This window comes from Pavona decussata, unplaced genomic scaffold (genome assembly GCF_977016875.1).
Source record: "Pavona decussata unplaced genomic scaffold, jaPavDecu1.1 SCAFFOLD_8, whole genome shotgun sequence".
NCBI classification, from domain to species: Eukaryota; Metazoa; Cnidaria; class Anthozoa; order Scleractinia; family Agariciidae; genus Pavona; species Pavona decussata.
In genome coordinates, this window is record NW_028145431.1 from 1223325 (window position 1) to 1242219 (window position 18895).

Here is an 18895-nt window from a genome sequence, read left to right on the forward strand (position 1 = left end):
GGAGACTGCGGCCAAATTCACGAAGGCCTTCCCAGTTAAGATATATCCTAAGTATTCTTTCTTAACAAAAGTCTATTGTTGGACTAACAATAGCCTATTGCTAAGCGGAAACATACTTAAAGGGCAGTATCATGGGAGATATCATGATTTTGGGGAAAAAATCACTAAATTTAAACTTTGATCACAGTGTTAATTAATTTCTAAATCACTAATTTAACGAAATATTAATAGTGATTCTACTAAGACGAAAGGTTGAACCAAAATATAGTACAACCGATTTTTAGTGCGTTACGACAGCGTTTTCAAATTTGAACCCATTTTTATTTTGGTCATCTGCCGGCGAAAATATCCGCGGATAGTTTCTTTGCATTCTGATAGTCTTTTCATGGAATTTTGGTCATTATATCTTGGCTGCTATCAACCAAATGGCGTTTTCTCGATTTCCAATGTGTTACTAAAATAGCGTGATACTGTCCCTTTAAGATGTATCTTCGTGACGCACGCTGGCCCCTGGTCTGTCTGTATATACATGTATTATTCTGTGAATAAAACGATGCCACTGATTACCTGTTGTTCACGAGAATTGCATCTTGATACAGCCTGTCATACATACACATCTTTAAATCCACAATCTGTCGAGCAAACAAAGTTCATTTGGCTACTTTATCTTTTCTGTTCACAGGAAAATTACAACAATATAAAGCAGAATACGGTATGCAGAAGAGTTCCCCTTTATTTGTTATATCCACCACTTAGTTACAAGAAGAAAAAAAAATACGGAATATGTTCTCAAAAATGGAACAAACGTTGCTCGATTTATCTATTGCCGGAGTTGCTGAAAACTAAGTGACCTCAAAGACAAAGTTCTCAGATCGAAAGTAAGCAAAAACCGCACACGTTTGGTTTTGTTTTTTAAAACAATCAAATTGAAGCTATTTTACAGTCCACTTGTTGTCTGGGTTTTGTTGGCGTACAGGGCTGGTAATAATTTCAAGGTTAAACGACAATAGGGAGCTTTAGCAACGATAACGGCGACGGCAACGAGAACATCAAAAAACAACAACAACAGGCTTAATAACCAAAACAACAACACTGCACGTGCATTACTCTTTTTGGTACATTTCTTTGCCGTCACTGCACGACTAGCACGTGAAATTTCCTGATGGGACGTTTTATGGAGGACATAAACACACGACGACGAATTTTTCTTTCTCTTTCTAAACTTGGGTGTGGTCTCCAAGAATTCAACTCCATGAAATTTCACCTGCATTTGACATTTAAAGCGAGTTGGATTAATCGCGACGTTTGAAAAAACGCGAATTCTTTTTAATAGTGACGTTTTCGCTGTCGTCGGCGTCGTTGTTGCTAAATTTCCCTGATAATTTCAAGGTCGAACGACAATCGCTCTAATTTGACTATCTCGTTCTTCGGTCTGGGATAAATACTCACACACAGAATCAACGAACACTGGAAAATCTAAATACGTTAGGAAACCACGAAGGCGATGGCAACAAGAATTTCAAAACGCAAAAAGTTTAATCATCAAAACAACGATTCGCACGTGCGTTATGCACTTTGCTAGACAAAATTCAAGTTTTTATGGAGAACGTGAGCAACATTGGTGAATTTTCCTTTTTTCTTTCTGAACTTCAACGTCATCCCCATGAGTTCTTCTTCTTGATAGACTACGTAGTTTTTTTTATTTTTCTCAAGCGTGAGCGCGCGCAAAAATTGCGTCCCGCGAGATTTTGCGCGTTGCGCTGAACCGGAATGTTAATAAGGAGCTCAAGCAACGACGACGGTAACGGCAACGAAAACGTCACCTGAAAATATAACTTATTTCATTTGCGCTACTTCGCGATCATTTAAACTCGCTCAACTTTTACAAAAATGGCGAACTATCCAGGAACCAAATTGGTAGGAGTGGCGTACAGAAAATGAAAAATTCGCCGTCGTCCGTTGACGTTCTCCACAAAACCTGAAGTTTGGTCATTTCACGTTGTTGTTTTGAAGAGGACGGCAAAGAAATGTACCAAAAGGTAAATAAAACGCACGTGCAAAGCGATTGTTTTGGCTCATTAAACCTATTGTTTTGCGGCGGCGGCGTTGCCGTAGCCGTCGTCGTTGCTTAAGCTCCCTAGTTACATGGAAAGCGCCCTGGATTGCACAGTAGGGACTTACCGCAAACACGACGCCGACGGCAACGAAAACGTCGAATGAGCCAAACAATGCTGTGCACGTGCATTACAAATTTTGATACATTTCGTCGCCATCTTCGGCCAAACAACAGCGTGAAATGCCCAAATTCAAGGTTTTATGGAGAGCGTGAGCAGATGACAGTAAATTTTCATTCTCTGTGCTAACTTGAAGACCGTTCCCACCAGTTCTGTTACTGGATAGTTCGGCCACATTGTAGAAGTTGAACGTATTGAATAAGCGCAAAGTAGTACAAGTAACACAAAGTTGTCAGTATTTTCAAGTGACGTTTTCATTGGCGTTGCCGTCGTGGTTGCGTAAAGTCCCCAGTGTAATCAGTACAGCTTATTACACAGTACCTCTCTCTCCACCCATACTGGAACATCAATCCCTGTCCCTCGCGCACGGATCATAATCTGCACAAAAGAGGAATCCAATAAAATTATTAGCGTTGCTTTCCTAGATCCCTTGGAAACTAAACTGCATACAGCACAGCTGTTTTGTATAAGACGTCTTCCTGTAGCAAACATAATTATTACAGTACTGCAGCTGTTTATGAATGAAATTTATAAACAGCTGCGGTAATGTAATTATTATGTTTAATGGGGTTTTTCTGCAGATCCCCGCCCACTCCTCAAGTGATAATAGTGATCTCACAATGATGACCTTTCCAGATCAACCAGAAGATGTTTGCTACATGAAGCATCCTCGTAGCACCAAATAATTGGTTGTGATTATGTCATATCTACGTCTTCTGTAATAAGACCAAACGAAGGTCAACGCAACTACGAACAAGGACGGATATTAATGAAAACGAAAGGCGCATTCTTTCGGACAATTTTGGCGATGCTTTATCCAGTTCAGGAATAACAAAATACACACAATATCAGTTTCCAAAAGAACACAATTCAGCTTATTCCCGTTAACCAGAAAACCTTTCCAAAATAACTAAATTCCTCTTATTATGAGTAAACTGCATTTCGTTCATTCTACCATCAGGGTCAGAATGAACGGTGTACTATTCTATTCATTCCGAAAACAGACGATAGGTCCCCAAAAACATGAATACCGTCTGTCCCGAATACTCCCAAAAGAACGCACCCTTAATAAAGTGACTGTATGGGATGTGATACCGTATTAAACTGTAACGTAGTCGCCAAATATCATGGACGTAAAGTAATTACCTTAAGTGCTCAATCTGTTTTAAAACAACGAAAAACTCAGCAGAATAAAATAACAGACAGAAGTATGGAAAGCTAAAACACGGCGGACCGTGCCTTTGCCATCGTGTTTAAGGTTTTACTTACCGGGGGCGAGAGAGGATCAGAAAAAGATATCTCAAATTCTGCAAGAGCATTTCCAGGCTTGGTAGGATTAAATATCACTTCCAACTGGACAAGTGAAAATGGTGCAATATCTCCAGAGGCAAGCTGTCGATAAAACACAACAACACTAAGCATTATCTAGATGTTGTTCCCAACTCTAGTGAAAGACAATATTGTATTTACCAATACAGTCAAACCCGGTTATTACGGACACCGTTGGAACCAGAAAGAGTGTTCTTATTAAGAGGGTTAATTTTAAGGACAATGTCTGCAGCGGGACCAAGAAAACTGTCCGTAACAACGAGTGTTCGTATTAAGCGGGTGTCCGTAAAGCGGGGTTTCACTGTATTTGGTTTCATGAACAGAGTGATACTGAGCTAATTTGGCCACCGCAAAGAGATTCGAGAGCTGACGTTTCGAACGCAGGCCCTTCGTATTCACTCTGACGAAGGGCTAACGCTCCAAACGTCAGCACTGGAATCTCTTTGCGAGGACCAAATTACCTTATCAACTCTGTCGATAAACCAACCGTTCGTTTCCACTCCCCCACCGACGTAGCACCACAGTTCCTATAGAAACCCCCTTAACTAAATATTTACCTACTTTTGCAGACTACGAAAGGCTATGAAAAGTCACTGGTGTCTGAAGAAATTCGCAAAGGGCACTTTTGAGTTCTGAGTGGTTAATCAGAGATCTAATTGTTCGAGGGAGTGTGTTCCGGGTCTTCGCTCCACTGTATTGAAAACACCCTTGAAATTCCTTTGTTCTTGGGGGTGGGGGGGGGGGGGGGGTCTTAACCGGTGATTCGTCCTATTTAGTCCAATCATTATCTTCAACAGACGTTTGTTTAAAGTCACCTAGCAAGCAATCAGGCGCTCATCGGTTAATGCACTTAAACAAAAGCTTACACTTGCAAAAATCTCAACGAAGTTAGAGACTACTGAGCAACACTCAATAATGCAAGCAGTACACCTATGAAATCCCAGCATCCTTTAAAAGAACTCTTCCAGATATATATTGTGCTATATTATGTTGGGAAGATAGAAATACTCACCTTTCCAACTCTGAGACCTTCTAGTATGGAAACCTCTGTTGGAACTGGTGAAGAGGCTGTCTGTGGTACCACTGGGGCAGCCTCTGCTGAAATACAATACATTCCGCAATTAGCCAAGAGCAGTAAGCCTTCTGTTTACAGCTAACTCATCTGTATCGGAAGAGTTATATCTACAAACCATCTGGCTCTTCCCCAGTCCCCTCAGCCGCAGCATCTCCCTCAGTAGTTCCCAAGCCCTCCTCAAACTTCACTGCACTACCAATTCTTTGGTCTGGGGACTTGTCTGCGGCCTCACCCTCTGCAGAACACGAAATAAGCACAGTTCAAAAAAAAAAAAAACAAAGAAAACATTTGAATTCACATGGAAGAACTTAGGAGTTGAGGAAGTCAGAAGTCGGAAGTCGGGAGTCGGAAAGTTTGAAATCCGAAGTCCGAAGTCGGAACTCCGAAACCGGAAAGTTTGAATTCCGAAGTCCGAAGTCCTCCTCGGCTTTCGTAGTAACACGAGGTTAAAACATAGCTCAGTATCACACCTTGATTTTCTATATCTCCTGGTGCTGCGGTTACCCCACCCCCCTGAGGTTCTTTAGCATCCTCTACCATCCCCTCGGGATTCTGTTGATCACCAGTTTGGTTGGAATCTAGCTGAGGTATATTGACATCAGTAACAGTCTAGGAATAAAGGAAAGGAATGACAATTGAGAGAACTGAAGCAAGAGTAAACACTCTCAAAACAAGTGACAAGATGATTACCATTCCACCGATGGAGCTTAGTTCTGAAGAGGAGTCAGATCTGGCCAAACCTGAAAAAGTAAAACAAGGAATAAGGCAACAGCACGCACATCTTAACGTCCTTTAAAACTTTTTTATCTAATAGGGCATTTAATTAGTTACTATAGTTATTATAATTAATTTGCATTATTGATGAATTATTTTATTTATTTATGGAATTTTAGAATTGTAATTTTGAACTTCTATTTTATTTTTAATTTAATATTTATTGTAAGGCCCGGTTCAGACCCCGAACTTTTCATGAGCCGAACCTAATACCTCGAATTAAGTACATGAAAAGTTCGGCGTCTGAATCAGTTAAGAACGGCTGTCTTAATTTGGAACGGCTCAGCCGTTCTTCCCGCCTGACTCAGCCGGGAATTTCGGCTTTGGAACGGCTTTGATTCAGACTTCAAACTTTTCATGAGCCGAACCTAATGCATAAATTATTATAACGTATTTCAAATTAAAAAAAACAAATTAAAAATAAAAATTTAACGCTGACATTTCGATTGGTTTTGCTTCAAGTAAATTAAGTTCGGCGTCTGAATCAAAAGGCGGGATTTTCGTGATTTGGGCCGACCTTAATTTGAATTAAGTTCGGCTCATGAAAAGTTCGGCGTCTGAACTGGGCCTAAGGCGCAGTTGAATATTTTTATAGAAACTGCGCGGTATAAATTTAAATTTATGATTAATATTATTATTTATTATCCTTGTTAGTCATGTGGAATGAGGATATTTCTGAGGTAGATAAAGAAACCTCCAACAATCATCGTTGGCCCAGTTGGTCGAAAGATATAATGCTACTCTAGGTCCGTTTGTTCGAAAGCCGATTAACGCTAATCCCCCATTACAAATTAACCGACACTTTCATCTCCCGCAATAAAATGGTTTCAAAAGCTAATTTTTACTTAGCTAATGGCAAAGAAAAGTGTGAGTCAAAACTGAGGAACAAAAATCTTTTTGAAGCCGAATCTTCATTGATAAGTAATTTAACTCGAATTAAAGTTCGCGTTAACCCAGGATTAGCTTAATCGGGCTTTGAACAAGTGGGCCCTGGTTTAAAAGATAACCAAGGTTTTTGGATCCTTCGTTCAAAAAGGTTTCCCCTGATGAAATAGCTAAAGGAAAAATGTAGAGGATAATGGATTAAACTGAGTCGCTAAGTACCCCACTGGCTCAAACCTGATTTGAACAACTGAGCTTTGGTTTACATTATCTTAACGCAAAATAAAATCTGGTCACCTATCTCTTTATATTTGTTTAACAGTAAGTAGCACTGGAGTAACTGGAAAAGGGACGAGTACCCGTTATTTTTCTGAATACAAACTGTGTCCCCAGAGCTCCATTGTTTGTAACATTAATGATACGCTTTCTGGTTTCTCCCAGAACCTGGCTGCCAAACTCTACTTCAGTGACATCAACAGAAATCTGTGATAATTGGAGAAAAACGACAAAAACTGATCACATTTTATTGTTTTAGGTCAGTATCACATAGCTTTTGCATGTGGTCTTCAAACCCTTCAGGAAAAGTTGCTCCAATGTTTAATCTGCTGTTTTGCACTTCATGTGCAACAAAAACCTATGATTATGGTCAAGATTTCCGAATTTATTACAAAACAAAGCACAAAACAACGGATAAAACATTGGAGGAATGACTTTTGGTTTCCTGAAGGAATTCAAGGACAAATGCAAACACTCGTGTGAATCCGAGCTACAACAACAAAAACGCGATCTGACCCCTTCAATTTTAATATCTTCAACCTCGTATTGAGTACAAACATTTGTGCTACACTTGTCAAATCTACTTTTTGGAACCGCAATAAAAAATATTTTGTTGTTATGACATGGTAACCTGCATTGCCTACTGCAGCAACTCCTTTCAGTCATCTGACAACTTACCTGACATTTCTTTGTCACACATCTGATTGGCACTGAAAATGGTCCTGTTTGAGCAAGAAAATCAATGTGTCCTTCCAAGTCTTCATTGAGCTGCAAGAACATACATCCAATGTTACCTTAAAATTGACCAGTCACGGAAGGTTCCTCTTAAACTAACTATACAATAAACCTAAGGCACATATTTTGACTAAAAAATAATTTAACAGGGTTGGCACTTACTGCGATAATAAAAATTCCCTAACTTTTTACTGACCACAAACCAGTTTTCAAGGTCCATATAGAAGACAATTTTCTCTACCAATAAAACAAGTGATGAAGCCACTGAAATTAACTCCTTTGTGAATGCCTTTTGAAACAACATTACCGTTACCAACGAGGATACACTTTTCCAAATATGGTGGCTAGCAAAAAATAAAATTCCCTTACTTTTCACTGACTTTGGGGTAGAATTTAGAATTTCCCCGACTTGATACAAAATTCCCTGACGGTGGCAACCCTGTTAAATCATCATGTAATGTTTAAAACACGAGCAGCGGTGTTTGATCAGGATTTAAAACCACGAGGCGCAGCCGAGTGGTTTTTAGACCCGATAAAACACGTGCTGCGAGTTTTTTAAACGGCTTCAAAAACATTCCTGGAAAAGCGTGTGTCAAGAGAGTTCATAACAATGATGCTTAGAGGCTGGAAATTAGCATATGAGAAAAACATTAAACACCGCATACTAATACGGAGGAGGTTTTATCGGGTTTTAAAGCCACTGCACGTGATGTTTTATCGACCATTTGATAGGTCAATGGGCTTATGAATTATTAATGCGTTTTTGAAGAGCTCACCATGGGTTTAAAGGTAACTGCAAAGTCGCAGGTCAGACCAGCAGACATAACACCTGGAGGATCAAAACTGAAAAGAAACGGAACAGTAAGCACTAAACCATGACAATATTGACAACACCAGCAACAACAGTTGAAAAGAATTTGTATGTGCATGCATGTTTCAGCGTGGCAGATGCATTAAACCTCTATTAAAAGTCAGGTCACTACTTTCCTGCTTAATGAATTTTTTTTAACTGTTGCTTCTTTAAGGCTATCTTCAGTGAGATTAGATTCTAAGCATGCAATGACAATTACAATGCCTAAAGGACGGTGCCTACTATTGTTACTGCACAAGCGTTGTGCGTATCGCGAGATACTCGGGTTTTTCTTTGGGTGGTGCCTACTAATACAGGAATATTTTTGCGCGGTTTAAAACTATACGGAGAAAGCAGAACTTACCAAATGCTCAATGTATCTCAAAAGAAAATTGGGGGTAACCATGCATTTTTCAGAGATACTTAAACTTCAATTTAGGAAAAAATCCCATACATTGCTTTATATTTTGGCGTTTTTTAGAGATATTACTGCTTAATTATCTCTGAAAAATGCGTGGTTACCCCCAGTTTTCTTTTTGGATTCCAATAGGCCTTGCTAAGATCTGCTTTTCCCGCATAGTCAAGCCGCACAAAAATATTTCGGTATTAGTAGGCACCGTCCTTAAAACTTAATGTCGTATTGACAGCTGACAGTGCAAGAAGAATTAAATTAGTTCATGATGGGTATGAGGTTCACAACGTTACAAATTTTAGGGATAACACTCCAGTACAGATACATGCAGCAATGTAATTGTGGCACATATAAATACCAAAGGTTACTTACAAAACTTCTATGAAGTCCTTTAGAATGTGTGACATCCCAACATATTTACAATAGTTTTGAGTGTAAGAGATGTTTGTTAACAAGATTTTCTTCTTGTAGGATTTCCCAACATCAAAGTCCTGGAATAAAGCAATTAACAGAGAATGAACAATATTAGAATTAAAAATCGATGAGTAACCACGCATAATTAAAAAAATTCTAAAGACGTTCTCTGGTTAAAAGTTTAAAAACACTTTATTCATGTCATCGATATTTTTTCTTCACACTAGTATTTCCCTTGTATTATTGTATTTATTCATATTTGTTGGGTTTTTTTTCTCACCTCTTTGTATATATGTTTCTGCCTCCGCTTTTTACATCTCACTTTTTAAAGATTGCAGACTGGCAATCGAAAGCTCAGTGTTTTTAAACTTATGACCAGAGAACGTCTTTAGAATTTTTTTTTTTAACATTAGAATTAGTTGCAAGATTTAAGATGAGTTAGAGATGTAAAGTTTTGGAAATAAAAAGCATCAGCAAACAGGTTCACACACCTTGAATATGATGACTTCAGGTTTGCTGTAAAATGCACAGCCCTGTAAAAAAAATGCAAATTAAAAGGAATTGAATAAGTTATTAATTAAAATAATTTAATATTTAGACTCCTCTGTAAGAAGAAGGAAAAAGGAACATAAACCTGCACATCTATGTCAATCAGCCTGTTATCACCTGATAACTCTACAACTCAGCAAGGCTGCAGGAGCCCAGTAGCCTGGGGTACCCAAGAAAATGTCTGGGCACGTACATTTTTGGCAGCAGCACCTAACACATCACATGCTGGGCTGACCTAACTTCTCAGCTTTTGGCCTTGTGGGCTCCTTAAAAATTTTTGTCGAAGGCAACAAACTTGCTCACCTTAAATTCTCTTCCTGCGGCAACTTGTTTCTGTACAATCCCAGCCCTTTGTTTCATGAGAGCTCTTTCCATCATTTCCTGTAACAAACAAATGTATAAAATTAAAAGCTTTGGTCAAAAACCTTATGCTTTACGTTTACTTTTGAGATCTTCAAATAGCTAACAAAATAGGGAATATCATTCACAAGGTTTTTTCTTAACTATGTTCAACTCTCAACTAAAAATTGTTATATATATTTTAAAAATATTCTTCATGTATCCAGCAGATATTGTTACCTGTTCCATTTTACTGGGAATGTGATTTGCAAATTTGAATCTGTGTTCCTTCTTCTCAGATGTCTGACAAGATTGCAAATTAATACACCATGGTTAGCTGACAGCGATTACACAACAATATAACCTGTCCTTGAAGACAGCCCCTTAATACAGACACTAACCACCATTCATTGGCATTCATTTCAAACGTATTCAACTGTAATTATACTAAATGAATCTAACCATGCACCACCCCCCTCCCTGCCCCTCCCCTCCCCTCTCCCATCCTTGGGTGTTGACAACCCAATCCTAAGACCTGCCCCCTTCTATTCTCTGTTTCCTTATGTTTCCTCAGTACCTCAGTGTTCCAGATATGTACAGTACCTTGCAAAGCCAGGGAGTCGAGTCAACAAAGAATTCTAAGGGAGTCAATAGACCTTAACCAAGATTTTACCATTGGCACTTGATTTTGTAAGCTTATCTGGATAAAGCCCAATTTATGTTTCATTTATAAAAGGATAAATTTCCTCTCAATTAAAACTATCAAAACTAACCTTGTGAGCCCCTTCCTCCCACAATCCTCTAAACTCAGGTTGGGCTAAGTCTTCTCCTTCAGCGTCTGAGTCACTGAAAATAATAACAAAAAATCAGAAAAAATTGTATAATAACTAAATATTTTGAATAACAATTACATTTAAAACTACTTATTTAAGCATCCTACCCTTCTTTAGCTTCATCTCTGCTTGTCTCTCCATAAGGTGAAAAATCATCTTCATCATCCTCTGAAGATACTGCACCAAGTTTTCCTGGCATGTGTTGACCCTAAAAGGACAATAAAATTATCATCTTACAACTTGGTTTGACACTAGAATTGTGTTGTCCAAAAAATAGCCATACCCTCCCAACAAGGGGATTTTGACCAGTGTGGACCCACCCCCACCCCACTCTAATTTAGCCTCGTACTTCCCTTTAAAATTTTGAGCTTGTGACCCTTCAACTTGGCATTTCCAATGACCTTACAGTTCACTTTCTTGGGGGTAGGTATGGATATTTTCTGGAAAGGCTTATTGTCAGATTATTGTTATTATTAAGAGGAGTAGAATGCTTGAAAACGTACTTACAGTGAAATGAACTCTTTTTCCTTTTCAGTTATCAAACAAATAATTATTAATAATAATAATAATAATAATAATAATAATAATAATAATAATAATAATAATAATAATAATTATTATTATTATTATTAATTATTTGTTTGATAACTGAAAAGGAAAAAGAGGTCATTTAACTGTAAGTACGTTTTCAAGCATTCTACTCCTCTTACAAGTTGGTATCATGGAATTTTGAATTATGTGTGCATTGATCACTATGGGCATTTAACGTGTTAACTAAACCTGATCAACTAGAACCTTCAGCCTTACCCCAGTATCCTCGACATCAGCACTGTATTCTACAGAAGAAGAGCCACTTGTGGATTTGAAAAACTTTGGTTTAGGACGCCTTCTGCTTATCCTCTGCAAAAAAATAACAATTTGACTTATTTAATAACAGGATCATTATTCTGACAAAGTTGGGTGTAGTGCTATTATCAAGAAAAGTCTAGAAGCATTGCCACTCCATTCCCCATCCCACCCCCATTTAATGAGATGCCAGTCCTTGGTGGAGTATGTTGAGAAAAGTGGCTGCAAAGGGGCCTGGTCAAGAAAAGAAGGCTAGTAAACCATTTGTCATTAAAACAATATTATAATTTGTCAATAGTGAGAAAGAAATGCTAAAATATATTAGGTAAATATAATTCATTGTATACACGTGAAATGTAAGGTCAGTTTTCTTTTCTTTTTTATTCCTTTAGATAAGAGGTGGCCATACAGTGTTTAAGGTAAGTCATTGGGTTGAGATGGGCAGGGAGGTGGGGGGGGGGGGGGTAAAAATATCTTTAGTTGGATAAAATTCCACCAGATCCCACCTCCGTACAAAAAATGGCCATTCCCTCATATACTTATAATGACAATCTTTAATTAGGAAGCTTCTATCACAAATACTGTGGTTTTCAAGAAGGTCCTAGTAGATGCTATCTACAAATCAACACAGAATTTAAATGTCTACAAGCATGAATACTTCAGACAGGGATCAGACAACATGGTGTGGTCATTAACTGTTGCCACATTAACCTCTTGGTGGACTGAATTGACTATGTATGCTCCGAGCTCATGAGCCTTGAAGAGAAGGCACGCTTGTATTAATTACAAAACAGAACAAATTTTCTCAAAATAGTATCTACAGCTACAGTAGGTACCTTGACTCTTTCTCTTTGCTTCTCAGGCCACAGCTGAGGTTGCTGCTGGTATCGTTTTTTCATTTGTTTTTCTTCTTTCAATATGTTGTCAACTATTTCAACCTGTAAAAAATGTTGTAGTTTTCAGTGAAAAAGACACCAAGTTCTAAAAAAAGTGGGTTGTAACAAGAAATTTAATAATTTACCTGTCGCTCTCTCTGTCTCCTCTCATATGCTCTAAAAAAGTGAACAAATGTTGTAAGCTCACACTCAAAAGTTATTATAAACTTTTATTATTTTGTTGATTTATTTTGAATTCTCAGTTAAGTTTCATGACAATTAATTTTGATACCACTTAGAAATAGCAGATTACTAAAAGATATCCCAATATTGCATAATCTTGTTCCTTTTCTAGAAATCAATAAAACTCATCCAAATTCTCTCTTACAAATTTTACAACTTACAGTCACCCCAATGCTGTACTTACTCCTTATCCTTCTCAAACTGTCTGATTCTCTTTCTCCTAGTCAGTTCCTCATCAGGGTTTAAACCCTCTACTAGGATCTCTTCTCTTTCCTGCAGTTCTTCTTCCTCCTTCTCAAGTCTCTTTTTAGCATCACGAGCTTGAAGGGCCCGGAGATTTTCCTACGAGAAAAATAAATCCAAAATTGTTAGCTGGTCAACTACAATATTTTATTTTGCACATGCCCTAAGATAAGATGAGTAAACTGAAGTCCTTTTTGCCTGCCAGATAGTGAAATATCTGCTGGATAAAGTTGTTCACTCTTTGAACAACCAGGCCCTAATGTCTACTTGTAACAAGTAACCAGACAGCTCTAACAACTAAAGGTTACAGAAACCTGTTTTAACTGGTAAAATTAGCTAATAATAATAATAATAATTATAATTGTACCTTGTTAGTCTCTATGTTGCCCTTCAAGCTGAGTATGGCCTGCATTCTGTCTTCCATGTATTCACGTGACCTCTCTTCCTCTTCTGCTTCCTTCTGGCGAACTCTGGCACACAAAGAAGAGAATCAGTAAGAATAGCTCCATACAAAACATCTAAAAACATGGATCAAAATGTCTTTTGGTCTCAGGATCTGTTTGTAACACTTGGTAATTAAAACAAGCCATGTTGGACTTCCTAAACATCAACTTGAAAAGAAGATGAATTGTTGGTGATAATACTAATTATAATGATGATGATGATGATGATGATGATGATGATGATGATGATGATGATGATGATGATGATGATGATAATGATGATGAAGAAAATGATGGTGACAGTGACAAATGACAAATAACTGACAATAACAATAATGATCTGATGATGTCTATGACGTTTATGACAGCCTCCAAGTCTTTAGCTTGATACAACATTTGACCTTCAGGCTCTGAAAAGGCATCATCTCATGACAGTTTGCTCTAGGGAGATATGTAACCAGTAACAAGCTGGCAAAAGTAAAGACCTAGAGTGGGACCGGTCCCACTTGTTTTTCTACCTTAATTATTGGAGAGGTGACAGTTGTGAGGAAGTTGATAGCCGTATTTCTTTATAATGTTCAGAGAAATCAGTAAACTCTCTTTCTGGCTAGCCACAAAATATTCTCAATCATGTGACCATTTACCTGGACATTGTCTCTTTGAGGAACTTGGATGCTTGCTCCCTGTTACGTTTCGCTGCAGCAATGGCTTGCCTGTGCTTCCGCTCCCTCTCTCGCAGAGCAGATATATGCTCTCTGTATGGACAGTTTTGTAAATGGTAATCAAGAATACTAAATGCTCACAAAAAGTTTCAAGACAACTACTTGGTAATCAGAAATTATCATAATTTTCATTCTGAGCAAGGAACCAAAGCTTACTTTTCTCTTGCCCTTCTCCTTCTCTCTGACACCACTGCACTCATGTTTTCCTTGCGTAAACGCACAGCAGATAGGTCTGCTTTTTGTTTCTCCACAAGTTTCTCTTCTTTTTCAAGTTCTTTTCCAGCAAGGAGGAATTTCCCTTGTTCAACAGTGGCTTGTGCAAGAGCAAATCTACCAAATGAAAAACCAAATAAAATAGAATTCATCCCTTTGCAGCTATTGCTCAGAGTAGAAAATACAGTACAATAATCCAAGCTAGCAAAATATCACTTCTGTCATCTCTAACAATCACTACAAAATAATGTAGGAACCACACACATGTGAACTGTTGTAGCTAAAATACTAACATTATTTAGTTCCTTACTCTGCTTCTTGAAGCCTGGCTAAGATTTCTCTCTGCACATCTTTTTCAGCATCTGTTTCTGCACACAGTTTGGAGTGAAAAGCTTGCAGTCTGTACAGTGATGCCCTATCACCAAATAGTACACAGAAAATAAGCAAATTATATATTAATAATTTAATTTATACTTTATACTTTTATACTAAATACTGTATCATGTGTCCATTAAGCTAACAGTGTCCTTCAATCAGATACATTGTGAATCAGAATCAAGTATGACTCAACATTACTTTCAAACTACATTGCAAGGGTCTTGCACCTCTTCCCCGTTACTGAAGAAATCCTATTACCCCAAAGCTCAGATGTTAGGAGCCCAGTGGCAGGGTTCATGTCCTCCATCAAAGTGAAGAAGATGTACAATTTTGTATCCTGTGTAAAAATATTATATTGGTATATGAAAGCCGATTGTTAAGTTACCATAAAAGTTAAAATGTAGTTTGCATTTGCATCAAAGGTCAGAATTGTTTTGCACTATTCTCATCTTTGTACTTATTTTTTTCAAGAAAACATGAATCTAAACCTCTCTAATGTATCCCATGGCCAGGCATGAGATTAAGCTGCATTTGAACAACATGATCCATGTGCTAACTTACTAAATTGTACACTTAAACATTGGTGGCATGGTGCATCTACAGCTGTAACACATGCTTTGCCAGTTTAGAGTTGGAAGCATTCCCATCTTAGAAAATTACATACAGAACCTGAGTGTTAATTACTTCTGTTCTTACTCACATGTTGTTTTGAGATTGTGCTTCTTCAATTTCATTGCTGACCATATCTTTGTCTTTCTGCAGTTGTTCCATGTGTTCTTCACATTTTTTAAGCTCTTCTCTTCAACAAAAAGAAATGTTATGAATGATGAGTTTTCTTATCAAATCTGACACCTCCAGAATATTAAATTTAAATTGTAGTTGAATACCTCTTATATTTTAATGTTTTCTTTATTTTACTGGACATAAAACTATACAGAAATTAATACAAGTCATGTATATTATATTTATTTTGAAAGAAATGTAATGGTATATTTCCAGCCTAATGAGTGAGAATGATGATTATTCTAGAAAGTGATGCAGGCATACTCGGAAAAAAGAAATCCGAGTGCTCCTATCAGGAGTCGAACCTAAGACCTTCCAATTACTAGTTCAGATGCTCTACCACTGAGCTACAGGAGACTCGTGGGAGCTATATTTATTTTATTGCAGATTCGTATGCAAAGGAAAAAAGAGAGAACAACGGTACCGATAACAAGGAAAAGGATGATAACAGTGGCAAGGAGGCCTAAAGGAAACTATGAAGCTTAATATACTAATTAGGCCTACTTACAAAAACAAATGATCTTCTTACCTCTCTGGGTGATATCAACAAATTTGAAGCTTCTTTTCCATATAACATATACATGCCACTTGGTCTATGACTCGGAAGGGGGGATACTCCCCTTATATAAGTTTTATTATTAGGTACATACAGTCTGAAGGGTACGGTTTTTTAAACATTTCGGTCTGAAAATGAGTATTAATCAATTTTAACCATTTTGGTCTTAGGTATTGAAAACAGGTATTGATAAATTAGGTTTCTTTGGTCAGGGTTTCAAGGACTAGGTGTCACCCCACCCCCCACAAAAAAAACTGAGGAGTCCCCACCCCTCCCCCACCTGGCACTTTGAGTACCTTAGCAGAAGTGTGTTTTAAAAGATTGTGGCTAAATATCATTTAGGCTAAGTTAAATTTGATTCAGGGGCTGGTCAGCAGTTCACCTAATGCGGGGGCACCCTCAGGAAATTCCAGGGTCATCTGCTTTGCCTGCCATTGCTAGCTTGCTTGCATTCGCTTGCTACTCCTTTTGAGTTTTGAACACAAATCAGAGACACTGTTTAGAATTAAATGATTACCTGAACTGTGACACAAGGTAGTCTTTCTCTAGCACTTGTTCACTCAATTGATCAAGATGACGTCTCAGGGCTAAACGCTGTAACTTCTCCTACAGTTGAATGAAAATTTGATTAAAATTTCACCTGTCGATCAGATGGCAGATATTTGTCATAAACATGAGACTACATACAAAAATCTTTGTTTCTGACACTCACTAATCAAGTCCAAGATCATTTGTACACTGATCACTTGTTCTCAAACTCATTAATAATTCATGAAGAGAAAGCAAAGGAAATATTACTACCGTGAAGAAGGTTTGGAAATATGATCTTATTATCATAAACTTTTGTGAATGTTTACTCTGAATTTCTCTATGAATTAGGTTAAATTTATGAGATTCATAAAACATATCCTGCAGATTACTAAAGGGAAGTATTGTCAAAAGCTTTGTTATAATAAAGCAAATGCTCATTATGCCTTATTGGTCTTTAGTTACTAACCTGTCTTGTTTGTTGTGCTATTGGATCAGAGGTATATTCGTCTTCCTCCATCCCTCCATCCATACTTCTGTACAAAACACATCAGATATTAATTTTAATTAGTATTTCATATTGCATTGTGTTGTTCCAGAAAATGTCTATACCCTCCTATGAAAGGCTTTTTGGTTTGGAAACATCCCAACCTTCTGGAAATTCCTATTTAACAATCACACTCTTCTCTATAAATTTTGGGGTTTGAGTCCCCATCATTTCCCACCCCCCTTCACCCTTGGAATATTTCCAGTTGCAGGGGTTTGGGCAAGATCACTGCAAGTATGTTTTTTGCCTTATTTCATTTTTCAAAAAGGAAAAGCTTGCAAGTGACCTACACAAACGAGATACAGACCCTAGCCTTGACTGATTTTTTTTTTGTTCACAACTACCAATGCTTCACTTGAATTGGTTCAGCCTTGTATAAAAAAGAAATCAGTTGAGCATCTGTATCTCTTTCGTGTTGGTCGCTTGTGTTTTCTAGAAAAGTAATAAGCTTTATCTATCTTTATCGCATCTTTAAATAAAAATAATTAAAATTAGTTAATTGTATATGTAACTGCAAAAAAAAAAAAAGGAAATCAAGATGGCAACCTTACCCTGTGAGTGATTCCTGATCACTGAAGTAATTCTTGTCAATATCAGATGAAGGATCACTCTCATACTCAATTGGTCCTGCAATGACGTCAATTAACAAAACAGTGACTTTAGAACTGCTAGGGTTCGGTGCCCAGTTGTACACATGTACATGAATGTTCTAGATCTCTGAGACTGATTTGGTGTAAGAAAACAATAAATAACCAATTAATCTTGAGTCTAGGCATCCGTTACCTTAATCAAAAGGACAGTAATTCCATTAAGCTGTAACTATACCAAATTTCATTCCCCATTGCCCTGACTCCCTCATGAAAGCTGGTCGGTCAGTCTTAATCAGCTGGGAAAAGAAAGCCTGAAAAAAATTGGGCTTCAACATTTTTTCCAGGCTTTCTCTTTGCAGCTGCTTAAGTTGTGTACATAACTGCAATTATCACTCATCTAGTTAAGCTTAATTATTCCTATTAGGACAGGCTGTTGGTTGATCATAGATGAATATATGTTGTAAACCCTGCGCAAACCTTTCCAGGAAACACTTCTTAACTCCCCTACCTTCATCTGAGAATTGCCAATGGTTCTGTCGGAACTGATCCACAGTTTCTGGATCTTGTGTTAGCTCACCATTGACATCAAGTTCAGCTGTGTCATAATTTGTGTCATAATTTTCACATTCCTCCATGGTATCTTGAACTGCCTTCTTTTCTAAATCCACCACTTCCATGTTGACGACTAGAAACTTTAGACGAATGCTAACCGCACTTATTTTTCAAAATCAAGTCTCAATTTCATCCAAATTCAACCACGAATTCGTCTCCTCGCTATGACAACCATCGCACGTACAGTAGATATATTGTAGAGTTAGCCATTAAACAACTGTCAACTATTTTATTATTTGGAGTGCTCTTTGAATCCAAGTTATCATACATGCAGTAGCATAAACAGCCATCAAATCGCAAACATCTTAAAGTCTTCACACGATAAGACTCAGCTGGTAGTCCCTCCTTTCAACCATTGTTACTCAGAACTTTCCAATATAATCTTTTGTTCAAAGAAATCCAGGCCAAAATTCTACACAGAATGTTTAAGGCGTTTCCATGACAAAACCTTGAGAAAAGCAGGAGAAGCAGGAAAACATAGTGGATTCCGTAGGAGAATTCAGACTGATTTTTGGAGGTGGTCACTTTCTAGTCCATTACCAGACAACAAAACACAGCGGCCATGACAGCGAGCAGCTTAGTGACCTCGGCTTTTCGACAAAGACTAAAAAATC

General features: G+C 37.7%; 1 protein-coding gene across 2 annotated transcripts in view; it reads right to left on the reverse strand.

Annotated features, from left to right (window-relative positions):
* Positions 1 to 18862, reverse strand: part of LOC146488780 (cilia- and flagella-associated protein 74-like) — a 37310-nt gene extending 18448 nt beyond the window's left edge. Inside the window, exons 1-29 of one of the 2 annotated variants that reach the window (XM_085113696.1) lie at positions 18178 to 18862; positions 17631 to 17706; positions 17002 to 17068; positions 16522 to 16610; positions 15366 to 15464; positions 14598 to 14702; positions 14231 to 14404; positions 13997 to 14107; positions 13277 to 13379; positions 12851 to 13008; positions 12570 to 12600; positions 12385 to 12486; positions 11510 to 11602; positions 10810 to 10910; positions 10643 to 10715; positions 10110 to 10172; positions 9834 to 9911; positions 9473 to 9514; positions 8940 to 9058; positions 8082 to 8148; positions 7249 to 7338; positions 6654 to 6777; positions 5329 to 5378; positions 5109 to 5247; positions 4754 to 4873; positions 4576 to 4658; positions 3504 to 3626; positions 2556 to 2612; positions 568 to 632 (exon numbers count right to left, since the gene is read on the reverse strand). In XM_085113696.1, the coding sequence (XP_084969822.1) occupies positions 568 to 632; positions 2556 to 2612; positions 3504 to 3626; positions 4576 to 4658; positions 4754 to 4873; positions 5109 to 5247; positions 5329 to 5378; positions 6654 to 6777; positions 7249 to 7338; positions 8082 to 8148; positions 8940 to 9058; positions 9473 to 9514; positions 9834 to 9911; positions 10110 to 10172; positions 10643 to 10715; positions 10810 to 10910; positions 11510 to 11602; positions 12385 to 12486; positions 12570 to 12600; positions 12851 to 13008; positions 13277 to 13379; positions 13997 to 14107; positions 14231 to 14404; positions 14598 to 14702; positions 15366 to 15464; positions 16522 to 16610; positions 17002 to 17068; positions 17631 to 17706; positions 18178 to 18346 (2771 nt within the window). In that variant the 5' untranslated portion in view covers positions 18347 to 18862. Of the gene's footprint in view, positions 1 to 567; positions 633 to 2555; positions 2613 to 3503; positions 3627 to 4575; positions 4662 to 4753; positions 4874 to 5108; positions 5248 to 5328; positions 5379 to 6653; positions 6778 to 7248; positions 7339 to 8081; positions 8149 to 8939; positions 9059 to 9472; positions 9515 to 9833; positions 9912 to 10109; positions 10173 to 10642; positions 10716 to 10809; positions 10911 to 11509; positions 11603 to 12384; positions 12487 to 12569; positions 12601 to 12850; positions 13009 to 13276; positions 13380 to 13996; positions 14108 to 14230; positions 14405 to 14597; positions 14703 to 15365; positions 15465 to 16521; positions 16611 to 17001; positions 17069 to 17630; positions 17707 to 18177 lie in introns of both variants that reach the window. The other variant, XM_085113693.1, reaches the window with a different exon arrangement.
* Positions 18863 to 18895: the final 33 nt, after the last annotated feature.